The 18,931-nt window shown below is 37.8% G+C and overlaps 1 protein-coding gene across 1 annotated transcript; it reads left to right on the forward strand.

The window, feature by feature from the left end:
- The first annotated feature begins 7,044 nt into the window (after nucleotides 1-7,044).
- Nucleotides 7,045-12,465, forward strand: LOC114674343 (zinc finger protein 736-like). The gene is made up of 4 exons (XM_077984763.1): nucleotides 7,045-7,176; nucleotides 11,711-11,826; nucleotides 12,138-12,148; nucleotides 12,356-12,465. Exons 1-4 carry the CDS (start codon nucleotides 7,045-7,047, stop codon nucleotides 12,463-12,465), a joined length of 369 nt encoding a protein of 122 aa, XP_077840889.1.
- The last annotated feature ends 6,466 nt before the right edge of the window (nucleotides 12,466-18,931 follow it).

Below are 18,931 nucleotides of genomic sequence, written 5' to 3' on the forward strand. Positions count from 1 at the left end.
TCCTGCCTCAGCCTCCCAGTAGCTGGAATTACAGGCTTGTGCCACCACACCTGGGTGATTTTTGTATTTTTAGTAAAGATGGGGTTTCACCATGTTGGCCAGGCTGGTCTCGAATTCCTGATGTCAAGTGATCTGCCCACCTCAATCTCCAAAAGTGCTGGGATTACAGGCATGAGCCACACGCCTGACCATTTTTTGTTTGTTTGTTTTATATTTTTAGAGTTGGGGTCTCTCTATGTTGCCCAGATCAGTCTCAAACTCCTGAACTCAAGCAGTCCTCCCACACTTTGGCCTCCCAAAATACTGGGATTACACATGTGAGCCACCGTGCCAGCCTCATACAGTGTGTGTGTGTGTGTCTGGCTTATTTTACTTTGCATGCTGTCCTCAGAGTTTGTCCACGTTGTACCATGTATCAGCACTCACTTCCTTTTTGTGGCTGAATGATTTTCCACTGTCTGGATCTACCTCACTTTCCTTATGCATTCTTCTGTTAATGGACATTTGTGGAGGGTGTTTGTCTTAGTGCTCCTAGTAGCACCAGTGTGCGGTTGAGCAGGTGGCAAGAGGTCTGCTCTCCCTCACTCCCACTTGTTGTGGGCCTTGTTTCTTTTGGAGGGCAGAATGGACTGGAAGCTGTTGAATTGACCCCACTCACTCATGGTCCCTTTTACATGCTGTCTGTGCTATGTCTGTCAGAGCAACTGGAGCTGTGACTCCGCATCGTAAATCATGCACCTTGTTTCTGTTCATGAGAAGCTTTTCCTGTTTGTGTATTAATTTATTTACTGTTTTAAACTGCAGTCTTCCTGTATTTAAAGTTGATTTTGATAAAATTATTTGTTTAAGCACTAGCATCTACTCACACTTCTGTCTTTCTGGAACTAGTGGGCTCCTTGGAGGCAGGTGAGAGTGATCTTTGTCTCCTGGCAGAGACACTGCCCTGGTGCTGGGGCCTCTGCCCTACTCAGGCAGCAGCTGGGATGGAAAGCAAGACCCAGACCAGGGCCTCCATCCTGAGGACCTTGGCTCCCAGATCCAAGGTTGCCAGAGCGCTGTTTCCTTCAGGAAGTCAAGGAGCTGGAGACTGTTCTAAGGTTGTCTTGTGCTTTTAGCCTAGGGCAATGATAGCAATGATGAGTCTGTGGGCATTTTCACTCAGCTTTGGGTCAGAGCTTGGTCTGGACACACACAGGTTCGCTCTCTTACTCTGGCTATTTCTTTCCAACTACGTGGAAGAAAAGCAAAATGTGATGAAATTTTTGAAAGTGTCTTACCCATCAATGGTTTGCTCTCCAGAGGTAAATTCAAGCCAGTCTTCATAAACTCAAAGCTACCTCTTGATGTCCTGCGCTGGGTAAGTGGGCCAGGGGCTTGGTTTTCCCACACTTGGTGCCACCACTGAGTTTGGGCATCACCGTAGTCCCTCCCCACAGTGCTTACAACTCTCTTGCTCTGTTCTGCTTGTGCCATCAGGGGCATCATCAGCACTCATGTGGGTGCAGCACTTGCTTCAGTCAGGCTGGCTCAGGGTCTCCCAGGGTGCAGCTCACAGTGCTCTCTCAGCCCCTGGGAAAGGTGCCAGAATCCTTTCATTTCACAGATGGGGAGGCAGACTCAGAAGTGAAATTGCTGCTTGGGGCTTAGGAACCAGTAGAGCTCAGCCTTAAGCCCCCAACCTGGGCTTTCCCCCTCTCCATTGTGCTGAATGAGGGAGTGTGTGTCTGTATATATGTTTTGTGTGTGTTGTTTTTAGAGATGAGGTCTCACTATGCTGTCCAGGCTGGTTTTGAACATCTGGGTTCACTCCTTCCTCTCACCATGGCCTCTGAGTAGCTGAGACTGCAAGTGTGCACCATGCCTGGCTCTTTTCTATTCTTCTTCTTCTTCTTTTTTTTTTTTTTTTTTTTTTTTGAGCTGGAGTCCTGCTCTGTCGCCCAGGCTGGAATGCAGCAGTGCAACCTTGGCTCCCTGCAACTTCTGCCTCCTAGGTTCATGCCATTCTCCTGCCTCAGCCTCCTGGGTAGCTGGGACTACAGGTGCCCGCCACCATGCCCAGCTAATTTTTTTGTATTTTTAGTAGAGATGGGGTTTCACTGTGTTAGCAAGGATGGTCTCAATCTCATGACCTCATGATCTGTCCTCCTCAGCCTCCCAAAGTGCTGGGTTTACAGGTGTGAGCCACCATGCCCAGCCTGATTTTCTTTATAGATCAACCTCCTTCTTACTTATAACTATTACATTGTCTTAAGATGGAATGTTAAATACTCTGTTAGGTTGAAAAGGAAATGAAAACCAGTTGTAAAAAAATAAAAGAAGTAGGAAAAATAGACTGTAACTGATTAATTTGTTGTAAATCTTAAACCAGCCTTGTATAGAAAATGTGTTATTCTTGTTAAATTACTTTATTTTTTTGCTTATAGAAGCAAGAACTTAACTTTGACCTATGGAACACTGACCTCATTTCTCTAGAGCCTTTGTCTCCTAGATGACTATTCCTAGCTTTTCACTTGAATAAACACTAAAACTGGATTTTGAGCCTTATGGTAATTTCAGGTTGACAGTTCTTCATAGCATCTTTCTCCCTTCTGCCTTTACTTCCTGACTAAACCGTTTTCCCTGTGCACACATTGTACCCACCACCACACCTCAGGTGCCTGATTCCAATACCTACTGGAATTCAGATGTCCATGAGTTCAACGTTATAGCCTTAGACATGGCTATTATAAGAGCAAATACAAATTAGAAATACTAGATTTAATTCTCCAACTTGAAAATGGATTTTGCTCTCCTTTTCATTAAAGGATTTAATTTAGAAAACTTTGATAAGTATTTTTTTCCTCTTTTTAGAATATATATAAATCATTTTAATAGCTAAATAGGGCTTTGTCAGATTTTTTAACTTAGAAATGTCTTTCACTAGGACCTAGAAACCATTGCTTTGAAATGTAAATAGCAAAAAAGATAGTACCCTATGCCACAGTTTCTGTTGGGACAGTAGGTACCTACATTCAGCGGGCACCTGGCTTCAAGTTGCAAAACTATCTTTTTTAATGAAGACAAAATTTATTCTTTCCTTGAATTTAGCCAATTTATATTCTCATTGAATGTGCCCAATATACAAATGGCCTTCTCAATTACCAGGTAAACTTATGATAAACTACATATGACAAATTCTGCTGTTAATTCTACCTGAGGACTAAATATGTTTATTTTTCTGTCTGTTTTTTGTAATCTCTGAGTAGATTCACTGGGTTGCATATCACATTCTGGTTTAATTATGTAATTAAAAAATTTCTTTCTCTTCTACTATTGTAGAATTTCTCAGAGTTTGGAGATAATTTTGTTTTTAATTATATTTTCCAAACACTGTACAAAATTACCAGACATGTGTATGTATATATATATATATATATATATATACACATATATATATATATGGGGTGCCCACAAGACTTTAGTTTAGAGAGGCTTTTCTCTCATTGGCTTCCCCCAAATCTGCAGGCAGAATGTCTATCTACCTATTCATGACATTCAGTCTTTTCCAGAGCGGTTCAACCAGATTTCTAGAAAAAGAGCTTCACATCAGAGCAATTAGTCATTCAGCTCTTTCAATGCACTTGGCATCTTCAGACCTGAAAGTAATTCAAACACCATCAGGCCCTGAATCCCAACCAGGCTGCTGAAAGTTTTGTGAATTTAATTTATCTTTTCAAAAAATTAGCTTTTAAATTTTCTTTTTTAATATTTTCTAAATTTTTATTTATTTCTGCTCTGATCTTTACTACAATATTTTCTCCTAATTTTTAATTTGGTTTGCTCTTACTTTTCTGGGTCTTTATGATACATCAATAGTTTATTGGGAATTTTGTTTGTTTGTTTTTTACTTTTTTTGATATAGGCACTCATTCCTATAAACTTTTCGCTTAGTACTGCTTTCACTGATTCATAGTCTTGGTATGTTGTGTTTCCATTTTCATTTGTTTCAAAGAAATTTTAAATCTTCTTAATTTCTTTTCTGGCCTACTGGATATTCAGGAGCATATTTTAATTTCTATGTGTTTGTATAGTTTCCAAAGTTGCTTTTGTTATTGATTTCTGTTTTTATTCTATTATAGTCAGAGAAAATACTTGATATAATTTAATTTCAGAGGGAAATATTTTAAGAGTTATTTTGTGGCCTAACATATGGTCTATCCTTGAGAATAATCCTGGTGCTGAGGTGTAGAATTTGTATTCTGTAGCTGTTGGGTGAAATGCTTTGTAAATTACTATTAGGTCTATTTGATCCATAGTGCAGATTAATCTAATGTTCATTTGTTGATTTTACTGTCTGGATGATCTGTTCACTGCCAAAAGTAAGGTGTTGAAGTCTCCAGCTATTATTGTATTGGGGTTGATCTTTCTGTTCACATATAATATTTGCTTTATATATCTGAGTTCTTCAGTGTTGGGTACATTTATATTTACAATTGTTATGTCCTCTTCCTGAATTGATGACTTTATCGTAATATAATGACTTTTGTTGTCTCTTTTTACAGCTTTTGTCTTGAAATATGTTTTGTTTGATGTAAGTATAGCCATTCATACTCTTATTTGGTTTCCATTAGCATGGAATATCTTTTTCCATTCCTTTATTTTCAGTCTCTTTGTGTTTTTATAGGTAAATTGTGTGTCTTGTAGGCAACAGATTGTAGGTTCTTTTTTTATTGTTTTGTTTTGCTTTTTCTCCATTTGGCCAATCTATATTTTTTGATTGATTGATTGGAAACTTTAATTTATTTACATTTAATGTTATTATTGGTAAGTAAAGACTTACTTCTGTCATCCTGTTATCTGTTTTCTTGCTGTTTTGTGGTCTTTCCTCCCTCCCTGCCATTTATCCTGTCTTCCTTTTACTGAAGGTGCTTTTATCTGTGGTATATTTTAATTTCTTGCTTCTGTGTGTGTGTGTGTGTGTGTGTGTGTGTGTGTGTGTTACAGGTTTATTAATTTGAGGTTACCATGAGGTTTGCAAATGACATTTTTATAACCCATTTTAAACTGATGGCAACATAACACTTATTTTTAAAATAAAAAAGCAAAGAGAAAACTAATAAAAACTACACTTTAACTTCATTCTCCTGCTTCTTAACTTTTTGTTGTTTCTATTTATGTCTTTTTATACTGTCAGTGTCTTAAGCTTGTAGTTAGTATTTTTAATAACAGCAACAGCCTCAAAAAGGCAATGTAAGAGTTATGGGCTTAAAGAGGAGGTAGAGCCAGGCACGGTGGCTCATTCCTGTAATCCCAGCACTTTGGGAGGCCGAGGTGGGTGGATCATGAGGTCAAGAGATCGAGACCATCCTAGCCAACATGGTGAAACCACATCTCTACTAAAAATACAAAAATTAGCTGGGTGTGGTGGCACACGCTTGTAGTCCCAGCTATTTGGGAAGCTGAGACAGGAGAATAGCTTGAATCCAGGGGGAAGAGGTTGCAATAAGCCAAGTTCGTGCCACTGCACTCCAGCATGGTGACAGACCAAGACTCTGTATCAAAAAAAAGAGGAGGTAGAGAGTTATTATTTTTAATAACTACAAGTAGTTATAGAATATTTTTTCAGCTTTCTCAAAATATGAATAGTTTACATACCACATTTGCAGTGCTATAAAATTTTGTGTTTTTCTGTGTACTTAATATTATCAGTGAGTTTTGTACCACATGGTTTCTTATTGCTCATTAGTGTCCTTTTCTTTTAGATTAAAGAACTCCCTTCAGCATTTTTTTGCAGGACAGGTCTGGTGTTAACAAAATCCCTAAGTTTTGTTTGTCTATAAAAGTCTTTATTTGTCCTTCATTTTGGAAGAATAGTTTTGCTGGATATCTTATTCTAGGATAAAAATCCCCACCACCCCCAGCACATTAATTATGTTATGCCACCATGTTCTGGCCTGTGAGGTTTCCACTGAAAAGTCTGCTGTGAAACATATAGGTGCTTGTTTGAATGTTATGTGTTTCTTTTCTCTTTTTGCTGTTAGGATTCTTTATCTTTGACCTTTAGGAGTGTTCTTTTTTTTTTTAATTACAGGCCTTCAGGTAGTCTTACTTAAGTTAATTGTGCTTGATATTCTATAACCTTCTTGTACTTTAATATTAATATCTTTCTCTAGGCATGGGAAGTTCTTATCCCTTTGAGTACACTTTCTATCCTGAACTTACTCTATCCCTCTTCTTTAAGGTCATAACTCTCAGAGTTGCCCTTTTGAGGCTATTTTCTGGCTCTCAAATGCATGTTTCATTGTTTTTTATTCTTTTTTCTCTTTTGTCTCCTCTGACTGTATATTTTCAAATAGCCTGTGTTCAAACGCACTAATCTTTTCTTCTGCTTATTCAGTCCTGCTATCAAGAGGCTCTGATGCAGCCTTCCATGTCATTTGAGTTTTTCAGTACCAGAATTTCTGCTTGACATTTCAGAATAATTTTAATTAACTATATTTATTGGATAAGAGTCTGACATTTTTATGTGCTATTTTGAATTTTGTTGAGCTTTCCCAAAACAGCTGTTTTAAATTCTCTGTCTGAAAGGTCACATACCTCTGTCACTCAGGAATTGCATGCTGGTAACTTATTTAGTTCATTAAATTATGTCATGTTTTCCTAAATAGTCTTAATTTTTTGAATGTTCATTGATGTCTTGGCATTAGTCAGTTAGGTATTTATTTTTGTCTTTGCATCTGCTTTTTTTATACCTGTTCTTCTTAGAAAGGCTTTCCAATAATTCAAAGGGAATAGAGTGTTGTAATTTAAGTTTCTGGTCATTGCAGTCATAGCTGCATTAGGGTAAACCATAGTCCCAGCAACACTGTGATACTTGCAGACTAGTAGAAACTCTTTTTCTGTTTTCTTACATTCTGCGAAATAAATGGAGTCTCTCTCTCTTCATGCTGAGCTGCCTAGAGCTGGGGTAGGGGTGACACAAGTACCCCTGTGGCCACCATCACTAGGTCTTTACTGTTTCGGACCCAAAGCCAGCACAGGACTGGGTGTCACACGAGGCCCACCATGACCACTGCCCAGCTACTACTAATGTTCACTCAAGGCCCAAGTTCTCATCAGTCAGGAGGTGGTGAATCCAGCAGGCCCATGTCCTTTCCTCCAGGGCAGTCAGCTTTGTTACGCACCCTGGGTTGGAACGTAACAAAATGCCATCTGGTAGCCAGAGCATGGAATCAGGAACTTTGATTTACTTGGTGCCCTATTCTGCTGTGGCTTAACTGGCATTGAAGCCATGAGACAACATCCTTTCTTTTCTTCGTTTTCTCAAGCATATGGTGCCACTCTCTGTGGCCACCGTCACCCAAAGCCCACAGCAAGTACAGCCAGGCTACTCCTGATATTCACTGGAGACCCAAGGGCTCTTCTGTCAGCTGTGGTGAACTCTGCCAGGCCTGCATCTTTTGCTTCAGGGTAGTGAGCTTCCATCTGCCCCATGGTGCTTCCAGAAATGCCATCCAGGGGCGAAGGCCTAAAATCAGAGACTTCAGGAGCCACTTACTACTCTACCCCTCTACTGCTGAGCAGGTAACCAAACTTCAAAACAAAGTCCCCTTTACTCTTCTCTCTCCTTTCCTCAAGCAGAGGTGTCTCCACATGGCTGCCACAGCTTGGATTGCACTGGGCCATACCTGAATTCTGCACACCACTGGGTCTCACTCAAGGCCTCCAGTAAGTACTACCTGGTCACTGTTGATGTTTATTCAAGGCCCAAGGGCTCTGCAGTCAGCAGGTGACTAATCTTGCCAGAACTGGGTTCTTCCCTTCAAGGTAATGTGTTCTCTTCTGGCTCAGGATGTGTCTAGAATTGTCATCCAGGAGCTATGTCCTGAATGGGGGCCTCAGGACTTTTCCTGGTGCCATATTCTACTGTGGATTAGATGGTATCCAAGTTGTAACACAGTGTCTTTTTTACTGTCCTTTCTCCCTTCTCAAGTAGAAGGAAAAAGTTTCTTTCAGATCTTTGAGCTGCACTGCCTGTGTCTGGGGTAAGGGTGATGCAAGCTCTTCCTTGGCCATCCCTGTGGATATCTTACAAGGTCACACGCACTTCAAGTTGTCTGACTCTGAGCCTAGTAAAGCACCGGCATTTGCCCAGAAATTGCAGTCCCTGTAACTTAGCCTGTGTTTCAAGTTTATTCGGGACCCCAGAGTGCTTTAGCCCCTGGTGGTGGGACTCCCTGAAACTCAGTTTTTGACCGCTAAAATGGACAATTACTTTTTGACTAGGGCTATTCTGAGTGTTTTCTCTATGGGCACAGCCTGAACTCTGCCCCATGTTGCTTTCTGCTATGACAGTCAGCACTGAGTTTTACTGCAGAGTCTCATCATTGCATTCTCCCTTCTGTAAGCACACAGGGTTGCTCTTCTTGCCAAGCTGATTTGCTGGGGAATAAAGGAGGATGCTTTTGGGAATCCAAGGCTTTCTTTTTTCCTATGTTCAGTTCCTCTTTCTTTCATGTGATTTTAAAGCCAGGTGCTGTGATCACTCTCCAGAGTTTTGGTTCTTATAAAGATGCTTATTTGGATACTCATTCAATTTGGTGTTCCATCAGGGAGATAATTGTTAGAGGGTTCTTTTTAGTCATCTTGCTCCACTTCCCCTCTGCAGCCATGTTGTTTTAATTAAGTGCCACATGTGAGGCTAAGGTGAGCCCAGGGTCAACCATGAGTGCTTCCAGATACATTCACAAGAGGCGAGTTTAGCTTTAGTTCCAAATGAAGATCATAGGGACTGCTCTGCTTGGTTTTGGCATGGGCAAATATGGGTGGTCCATATTCCTATTGCTGTGGCAGAAATTGCTGGTATCTTTGGCAGAGGAGGACACCTGAGTGTTGGAAGGGGGAAGCTCACATTTTGGTTTTTATATGAGTTTATAGTTTCTGAACCATTCCTGTGATAAAGGACAGAAAAGGATAGACTTTATCTGCAATTCTAGGTCCTTCTGCATGTGGATTTGGTGATACAGGGGAAGGAGTTTTGCTGATGCTTCAAAGGCATATTTTCAAGATGTGGGTGTAATTTGTACAGATTATCACACGTGGCAAGGGATCACACAGAAGGAGAAAAATGAAGAACTAGCTTATTCTGTGTCTCAGGTCAGGGACTGTGTCCACGTTTCCTTCTGAAATTTCATGTGTGTAGAACTTGAAAATGTTTACATATCCACTTGTGATATTCGTGCCTAATTAGTTTAACCATTTTTCTATCTTTTTTTCTTAGTCAAGGGACTCTGAGAAATACTTCTTTTTTATATATTAGAACCTTCTCTTCATTCTGTACATCCCACCTTCTAATAAGCCAAGAAAAGTTGTCACCATGAATTTATGACCTGCAACATTACAAATGTTCCTTTTGAGGCTGTTGAACATGGGATGTTGTGAATGCCCAAGATCCCTGTTAGAGATGGGATCAGGCCCTTGGATATCAGTGAGGAAGGAGACAGTGTACTGTTAGCTTCCATTAACTCTATGCAAACCAAATTATAAAAAATGTACATTTAATGAGAATGGCCTTTATAGCCTAGGGAAACTCAGAAAGTACCGAATAAGAAATAATTAGAGGCCAGGCTTGGTGGCTCACACCTGTAATCCCAGTACTTTCAGAGGCCGAGGTGGGTGGATCACCTGAGGTCAAGAGTTCAAGGCCAACCTGGCCAACATGGTGAAACCCCATCTCTGCAAAATACAAAAATACAAAAATTAGCTGGGCATCATGGGCACCTGTAATCCCAGCTACTCAGGAGGCTGAGAATCTTTTGAACCTGGGAGGCAGAGGCTGCAGTGGGCTGAGATTGTGCCATTGCACTCCAGCCTGGGTGACAGAATGCGACTGTCTCAAAATAAATACGTAAATAAAATAACTACAAGAGGCTGCCCTTCTAGCATGCTAAAAATAAACTTACTTATACGTTTATTTATATATTAGAGATTACAGAACATGGGAGATATTTGTAGCTTAAACTTTGCTTAAAACTGATGTTTCTTTCTGACTAGATTCAGATTAAGTTGAACCTTTTTGGATTAATAACAGCACAAGTAGTGTTGTATCCTCCTGTGTGCATCAGCACCTGACACAAATTTATTTTATTATAGTTGATGTTAATTTTATTTAATTGGTAAATATGCTCTCTGACATATTTTTTCCACTCTAGTTAACTATTTTTCTTTTTATTATTAATAGGTACCTTGAAGAGATTTATCAACTAATGTGCAAAAAAAAAGATTAAGCCAAATTTAATCTGATAGCTCTTCTTTCTTCTTAGATTCTCGTGGCATATAGCTTGCTATAAAGAATAAAAATGTTCATCTTTTCGTACTGGTCAAATAAACTGAAAACCTAGGCTATGCCACTTATTAGATTTTTGACAAAATATTCTCCTTGGGCCAGAAGCAGTGACACCACTGGAAAACTTGTTAGAAATTCAGAAACTAAAGCTTCATTCTGAATCTCCATAGTCAAAGTCTACTTTTAACAAGAGCTCCTGTTCATTGTTGTACACTATAAGATTTGAGAAGTATGGTTCTAACTAACCATGAAGTTTTCATTTATTGACTATAGACAATTTATCTTGTGTTATATAAAAACAGCATTTAAAAATGCGCATGTCTGTATTGGTGTCCTGCAGGGGTCTGCCCTGCAGACCCTGACTCAACGATAGATGAATGACATATACTGACACAGATATTATACTTGTCAGTCCAGCTGAGAGTCCAGGCTGCTTACAGACTTCAATTAGTGTACTGTAACGAGTTGCAATCTCAGCCCTGACTCACTGGCTTCCAGACATTTATTCAGAACACATTAAATGACAAAGACTTTAAGTCAACACCATTAGAGGGTAATCCACCTGGTAGTATCCCCCTGCTCCCACCCAGAGCACCATCCTGGCTGCAAATGATCAAGGGTTAGTTTTAGAACCACGTGAGTAAACAAGCAATTTAGATAAACTACTCTACATTCCTATGTATCTGTGCCCTAAGCGCTCTGGCTCCTGAAAGAGAATCTGGCTGCCTTCAGCCAAATGCTTAATGCAAACCCCCAGGCCTTCCAAGATGGTTTGTGTTAATTTTACAATTTTTCCCACCATGTTAACTGAACCCCTCCAATATCTTTCATTTTATACTGTATTATCAATAAAAGTATTGCATATACACTGGTTTTGTGGATCATATGCCATCTTCTTTTATCAGAGCTAAAGAATACATTAGAGAATAGTTCTGTGCTAGAAAGTATCTTATTGGGCTGGGCGCAGTGGATCACACCTGTAATCCCAGCACTTTGGGAGGCCGAGTTGGGTGGATCACCTGAGTTCAGAAGTTCGAGACCAGCCTGACCAACATAGTAAAACCCCATCTCTACTAAAACTACAAAATTAGCTGGGCATGGTGTCACATGCCTGTAATCCCAGCTACTTGGGAGGCTGAGGCAGGAGAATCATTTTAACCGAGGAGGCGGAGGTTGCAGTGAGCTGAGATCATGCCATTGCACTCCAGCCCTGGCAACAAGAATGAAGTTCTGTCAAAATAAAGAAAATAAAAATGCAAGGAAAGAAAGCATTTTATTGGATAACTCCAGTCAGTCACAGAACCAGTTCTCTTTGCTCTCAGTTTACCTGATGTAAAATCATGAATTCTTCCTATCACCACTTGCTAGATATGTTACATTTTTCAGGGAGTGTTGACATTCAGGGCTGTGGCCATAGAATTCTGTCCAGAAGAGTGGGAATGCCTTCATTCTGCTCAGCAACATTTGTATAGGAATGTGATGTTAGAGAACTACAGAAACCTGTTGTTCTTGGTGAGAATAACTTAAATATAGAATTCACATTCCACACTTAGTAATTTATTTTCTTCTGTTTTCTGGGAGTTTCTGCTTTGCATGAATAAGTTTCAGAATCCTACTTCACAAAAGAAAAAAAAAAGAAAACAGGTATCTGTTGAGATAGAAAATAAAATTTTCAAGATGTTTCGTCTTAATGATAATCTTTCTCTTTTTTGAGCTTATCTGTATACTTCAGTGTAAATTAGTGGTAATATCAGAAATTTAGTGGCCTAAAATATTGTTTGCCACAACCTTAAAATCAGATTTTCACCACAAGTTTGTCATTAGGTATTACTGAGTAGTAGAGCTAAGAACCCACAAATTGAAAATACTTTCTAAATAGTCTAAAGTTTCTATTAGGAAAGAGTATATTGGGATTAATTTTCTAGAATCTTCTATAATGTTCACTCTTCTCTACTGAGAACATTACTAGATTGGTAATTGGACTGTTCTAGCAAGAGTCATGTTATTTTTTTTTTTTTTCTAATAAAACAGGTTTTGCTGTTTCCAAGTCAGAATTGATTACCTGTCTGGAGCAAGGAAAAGAGTCCTGGAATGTGAAGAGACAGGAGACAGCAGCCAAACACCTAGGTAGGTGGAAGTGAATGAAGCAATTGACACAAATGAGAGTTCCCAGTGTGAAGGAGCGAGCCAGACTTTTAAACATGGTTTGAGAGGCTCTCCACCAATGGAAATAATTTCTGAGTAGCCTGTATTTCTTTCTCTTGTTTTGACATAAGGGCATCTTTCGTCTCATTCTCATTAACTTTCTAAGCAATATACTTCCCCGTCAGTTATGGTATTTTTGTTTGTTTGTTTTTTAGTTTATAGTGATAGTGAAAGATTTACTCATAACTTAAAATAATGTGTGATTTGAATGTTCTTCCATTGCGTTGGGAGAAGCAGTAATATCTGTATTTTGAGAAACAAAGTTAAACAATTTTTAATTTTTGTTGGATAATGTCTAAAATATATGAGAGTTATGGTGATGTCGGGATTTGGTTCAGAAATCCCAGGAACACCACAAAAAGATGTATATTTCTGCTTTATGATTTTCTATCCTATAGAGATTTCAAATGTGATTTTATAGAAAATTATACTCAATAATTTTATCAAAACTCTAAGCATCTGCCTAAATATAAGAAAGTCAAAAATTGTGTCATTTGAAATGTTATCCTTTTTATATAAACTAATATTGGTAAATTAAATTCTGTATGCAAAAGGCCTTAACTGTAATACATTTCAGTGTACTTCATACATTTATTAAATAGACTATGTCACTGAGGAGCTTAAAACATTGCTGAGAATATATTAAGCTCTCAATTTTAATTATTTTTAAAAGACTGTCATTTTACAATTTTCTCTTATTTAGTTATGAGGCTTACTGGGACTGTGTCATTCATATATATGTATGTGTGTATATATAGACACACACACATGTATGTACACACATGTATATATGTATGTATTTGTAACGTGGATCTTTTCACAAATAATAACAGAATACCTATGTATTTATTGTATACAATGTATTGATTTTATATGTATATACATAGTGAAGTGGTTAGTACAATCAGATTAATGAACAAACACATCTGTCACCTTACATAGTTACCTTTTCTGTGGTTAGAACAATTAAGAACTGTAAGCAGATTTTCAGCATACACAATAGTATTATTAACTATAATCATAAAGATGTACGTTAGGTCACCATAACTTATTTGTTTTATAATTTAAAAATTTGTACCATTTGAACAACATCTCTCATTTTCCACACCTCCAGCCAGGCCCCAGCACCCATCTTTATGATCTCTGCTTCTAGGAGTCCAAACATTTTATATTCTCCATAAAAGTGAGATCATACAGTGTTTGTCTTTCTGTGTCTGGCATATTTCATTTGGCATAATGTTATCTGGGTCCATCCATCTTGTCAAAATGGCAAGGTTTTATTATTTTTATTGCTGAATAATATTCTGTTCAGTATATATACCATGTTTTCTTTATCCAGTTAGTGTCCACAAACATTTTAGGTTTGTTTCATATATTGGCAATTGTGAATAATGATTCAAAGAGCATGGAGGTGCAGATGTTTCTTGGAGATAGTATATGCAGAAATGAGATAGCTGGATTGTATAGCAGTACTGTTAAAATTTTTTTAAATAATCTTTAAGGTGGTTTTATCATGACTGTAAAAAATTACAAGTCACTGAGAGTGTACAGTATTCTTAAAAAATATGCATGTTAATACTTGTTATAACTTTTCTTTTTGATATTAGCAATTCTAATGTGTGTGAAGTAATATCTCACCACGGTTTTAGGTGCCAGGTTGGTGATATTGAACACTTTTCTATATACCTGTTGGCCAATTGTATGCTTTAATTGAAAATCATCTATTTAGGCTTTGGCTTATTTTTCAATCTTATTACTATTACCATTATTATTACTTTTTTTGCCTTTGATTCATATGAGTTCCTTCAATATTTTAGAGACTAGCAACTTGCCAGATATGTTATTTTATGTTATTTTATTTTATTTTTGAGACGGAGTCTGCTCTGTTGCCCAGGCTGGAGTGCAATGGCACGATCTCGGCTCACTGCAAGCTCTGCCTCCAGGATTCATGCCATTCTCCTGTCTCAGCTTTCCGAGTAGCTGGGACTATAGGCTCCGCCACCACGCCAGGCTAATTTTTTCTATTTTTAGTAGAGATGGGGTTTCACCGTGTTAGCCAGGATGGTCTCGATCTCCTGACCTCGTGATCCACCCGCCTCGGTCTCCCAAGGTGCTGGGATTACAGGCATGAGCCACCACGCCCTGCCTATTTTATTTTATTTTATTTTTATTTTATTTTATTGTATTGTCTTCTTGGTTGTGCAGAAGCGTTTTAGTTTGATGCAGTCCAACTTGTTTATATTTGCTTTTATTGTTGTACTTTTACAGCGGTATCCAAAAATTAATTTTCCAGACCAATATTAAGGTTTCCTCATAAAAATTTTGTCTTTAAATTTTTTCTTAACATTACATTTCTTACATTTTCTTAAATGTCTTACATTAGAGTCTTTATTTTATATTTAGTTAATTTTCAAATATAGTATCAGAAAAATGTTCTAATTTTATTTTTTTACTTCTGGGTATTCAGCACCAAGTATGGAAGAGACCATAGTTTCTGCACTGTGTATTCTCAGTGCCTCTGTGTCAAACATAAATTGATCTTATATGGATGGATTTGTTTCTGGGTTCTCCATTCTGATTCACTGATTGTGGTGTGCATTTGTATGCACAGACTGTCCTGTTTTTATTGCAATAGTCTTCAAATGTAGTTTGAAATCAGAAAGTATAATGCCTCCTGCTTTGTTTTCATTCCTCAAAACTGCCTTGGCTATTCAAGGCAAGTATCTTGTTTCATATAAATTTCAGGATTGCATTTTCTATTACTTTAAAAAATTATACTGGAATTTTGATAGGGCGTGTATTGACTCTATAGATTAAATAATTTGACATTTAAAAAATATTTATTGTTTTATCCATAAACATGAAATATTTTTGCATTTATTTGTGTCATATTAAATTTTGTATTAATATCTTAAATATTTCATTGTAAAGACTTTTTCACCTTGGCTAAATATATTGCTAAGAAATTCATTATTTTGATGCTATATCAATGAAATTATTATTTTTCTTTTTTATTTGACAGTTTGTTGTTAGTGTATGGAAACACAAATGACTTATATATTAATTTTATATTTCTCTAATTTATTGAGTGTGTTTATTAGCTGAAACAGTCTTTTGGTGTACTAGTCATGGTTTTCTATATATAAGATAATGCCACCTAAGAACAATGACATTTTTACTGCTTTTTTTTTCAATTTGGATCCTTTTTTTCTTCTTTTTTCCTTTGAGACAGGATCTCATTCTGTCACTCAGGCTAGAGTGCAGTGGTGTGATCATGCTTCATTGCAGCCTTAACCCTTGGGCTCAAACAATTCTTCCACCTCAGCCTCCAAAGTATCTGATACTACAGGTGTGCATTTTCCACACCTGGCTAATATTTTAAAGTTTTGTAGAGATGAGATCTCATTAAATTGCCCAGGCAAGTATCAAATTACTAAGCTCGATCCTCCCACTTCAGTCTCCCAAAGTGCTGGGATTACAGACATGAGCCACTGCACCTGGCTGGATGTCTTTTCAAAAGTTTTATTGCCTAATTGTTCTGCCTAGGACTACCAGTACTATATTAAAACAGAAACATTAAAAATGGACCCTGTGTTCTCTTGTGTTGGTTTCTGTGAAACTGAAGGAGAAAACACCTCTTCCAATTTTATAGACTGGTTTCAGCAGGTAAGATCATCTTTTGGGTCAATTGGCTAATAGGATCCCTTCTGGGTTTGCAGTGCAGAGGGGTTGTAAGTGGGTCATATGGCTGCTTTTTGACCTGCAGTGGAGTTTGTATTTAGTGTGTAGTTAGTGGATAGTTGTTAACCCTCTCTTATTTCTTGGCAGGCTGGATTGTTTTCAGCACTTTGATTTGTAGGGCTAGCACTAGGGCGGCATTCTGCAGCTTGGTGAGCATATGGTGGACCTAAGATGAGGTGTGTGGATGAGTGTGACTCTTGCTGAGTACCTGGCAGGATTTCTGCAAGTCATTCTGTGGGTTTCTAGGTGGGCAAAACTGGTCACAGACTGGGGCTAAAAGTTCTGAAACTGAGTCACTGAACTGTTTCAGAGAGCACAGTAAAGTCCAAGGTCTGGAAGCCTACGTCTATAATTACAAATAGGCATCTCCTTCCAGATCTCCAGATGTGCAGGTACAACTCCTAGACCATGGCTGGAAGGAGCTGGAGATAATTACAGTCACTGCAGAATTTTAAGTGCTATCAATATAGGTGAATCATTTATTGTTCTATGGCCAAGACCAAGGGTTCTCAAGTTTGCCACATGAATGAAGGGCTGCCTTCTCAAAATGACTCCAATCAGACTTTGGCTTTAGCAAGTTTTTAAAACCCTATTCCCAAAAAACAATATTATTATAAGGGTCCCTTCGTCAAGAAGGGGTCTCACCATACCACCAAGGCCGATCTCAAACTGCTAGGTTGAAGTGATTCTTCTGCTTCAGACTGCCAAGTTTCTAGGGTTACAAGTGTGAACCAACATGTCTGCTAACATAATGGACTCCATGTCGTTTTCTTACAAGACTTTCTAGGGGTAATAAACACCCTTAGCTTTTGTTTATTTTGGAAAGTCTTTTTTTTTTTTTTCCTTTTTTTTTTTTTTTTTTTTTTTTTTTTTTGAGATGGAATCTCACTCTGTCGCCTAGTCTGGAGTGAAGTGGCACGAACTAGGCTCACTGCAACCTCCGCCTCCCAGGTTCGAGTGATTCTCCTGCCTCAGGCTCCCGAGTAGCTGGGATTACAGGAGCATGCCACCATGCCTCACTAATTTTTATATTTTTAGTGGAGATGGGGTTTCACTATGTTGGTCAGGCTGATCTTAAACTCCTGACCTCGTGATCCACCCACCTCGGCCTCCCAAAGTGCTGGGATTACAGGCGTGAGCCACCACATCTGGCTTTTTTTTTCTTCTTATTTTTAAAGTAAATTTCTCCCAGATTAGGTATCTCTAGTTAATAGTATTTTTTTTCATCACTTTGAAATTAGGAAGTTCTTAGTGTACCCTTTTTCTCTTCAAATAACCTCTCTACCACTTTTTTCCTCTGCCTGCTTCAAGGACTTTTTTCATGACTATATTGGTCTACTTGATAATATCTAAGAAGTTTCATATTCCATGTTCATGTTCCTCAATTTTTTTGTTTTTTGTTTCAATGTCTTGATATTTATGAATAATATTCCTTTAGTTTTCTGATTCTTTCTTCTGGTTCATTAAGTCTGTTGTTTCACTAGTGAATTTTTCAACAATTGTAATTTTTCAGTTTCACAATTTCTACTGTTTTTTATAGTTTTTATCTCTTTGTTCACTGATTTTTATGAATAGTTTTTCTTATTTTGTCTTTGTGTGTGTGTGTGTGTGGTTTTTTTTTTTTTTTTTTTTTGCTATAGAGCACATATAGTATCATTATTTTGACATCTTTGTCAGATAATTTTATACATCTTTTTTTCTGAAGGATTGAGTTCTGGAGATTTGTTTTGTTTCTTCAAGTGTGATATGTTTTCTGCCTCTTTTCTTATGTCCTGAGATCCTTTGATGAAATTTGGAAAGTAATAAACAGCCATCTAATCTAATATTAAAAGACTTGCTTAAAAACTGGCTATAGCAATCATGTGATTTTCAGTGCTTCACAAACATGTTCTCAGTTCTGTCTTTCTACTTTTGTATGTTATTTCTAAGTTAAAGAGATTTTTTTCTCATTTTCTTTTCAGATTCTATAATAATCTTTTGCTTCCCTAGTTGACTGTGGAAATGCAGTTTCTCTAGTATTACGGCAATCATTCACCTTTCTTCTCAGCAGTACTTTATCATTGTGTTGGTTATGTTGGACAGTCTTTAAGATAGACCTGGTTACCTTCTGCAGCACAGAAAAATTCCAGGAATGTGAAAAGAGGGGAAAGAATAGCCATACACTCAGTATGAATGATTTATCAGGTAACACATGTGAAAGCTCCAAAAGTGAAGGGGAAAACCAGAGTTTAAAATATGTATTGAAATGCTGTGTTCCAATGGAATCGATCCTTGAAAAGCCTAGGTTTATTTCTTTTATGGAGATGGAGAAAAAAATTTTGATGTTGACTTACTACACTCTTAAATTCTCTAAGTCTTCTGTCTATTCAATAATTTTTTGATGCATTCACAGTGAGAGGCAAACTCCTTTTTTTATGCTGTGAGGACCCCATATAGTCTGACAACTCTTCCATTGCTTTAAGGTATCTGGGAAAATTTGCACACATTTTATGTCAAGCTGTTTTAAAAGATCTGTTTGTGCCTTACATTAGACATCTATGAGAGGAGTAGGGAAAATACTAGAATTTGGTTAAGAGATTCCAGAGGTGCCAGGAACAAATGTCATTTGTTCTCTGCTTTATAATTTCCAGTCAGGTGATGATATAGGAAGTGAGACTGAGA

This window comes from Macaca mulatta, chromosome 20 (assembly GCF_049350105.2).
Source record: "Macaca mulatta isolate MMU2019108-1 chromosome 20, T2T-MMU8v2.0, whole genome shotgun sequence".
NCBI lineage: Eukaryota > Metazoa > Chordata > Mammalia > Primates > Cercopithecidae > Macaca > Macaca mulatta.

Bases quoted from the DNA above. Each gene is read 5' to 3' on its own strand.
- LOC114674343 (XM_077984763.1), top strand. From the start codon at position 7,045: ATGACCACTGCCCAGCTACTACTAATGTTCACTCAAGGCCCAAGTTCT. The intron at 7,177-11,710 runs GTAACAAAATGC...TACATTTTTCAG, and splicing joins TACGCACCCTGGGTTGGAAC to GGAGTGTTGACATTCAGGGC.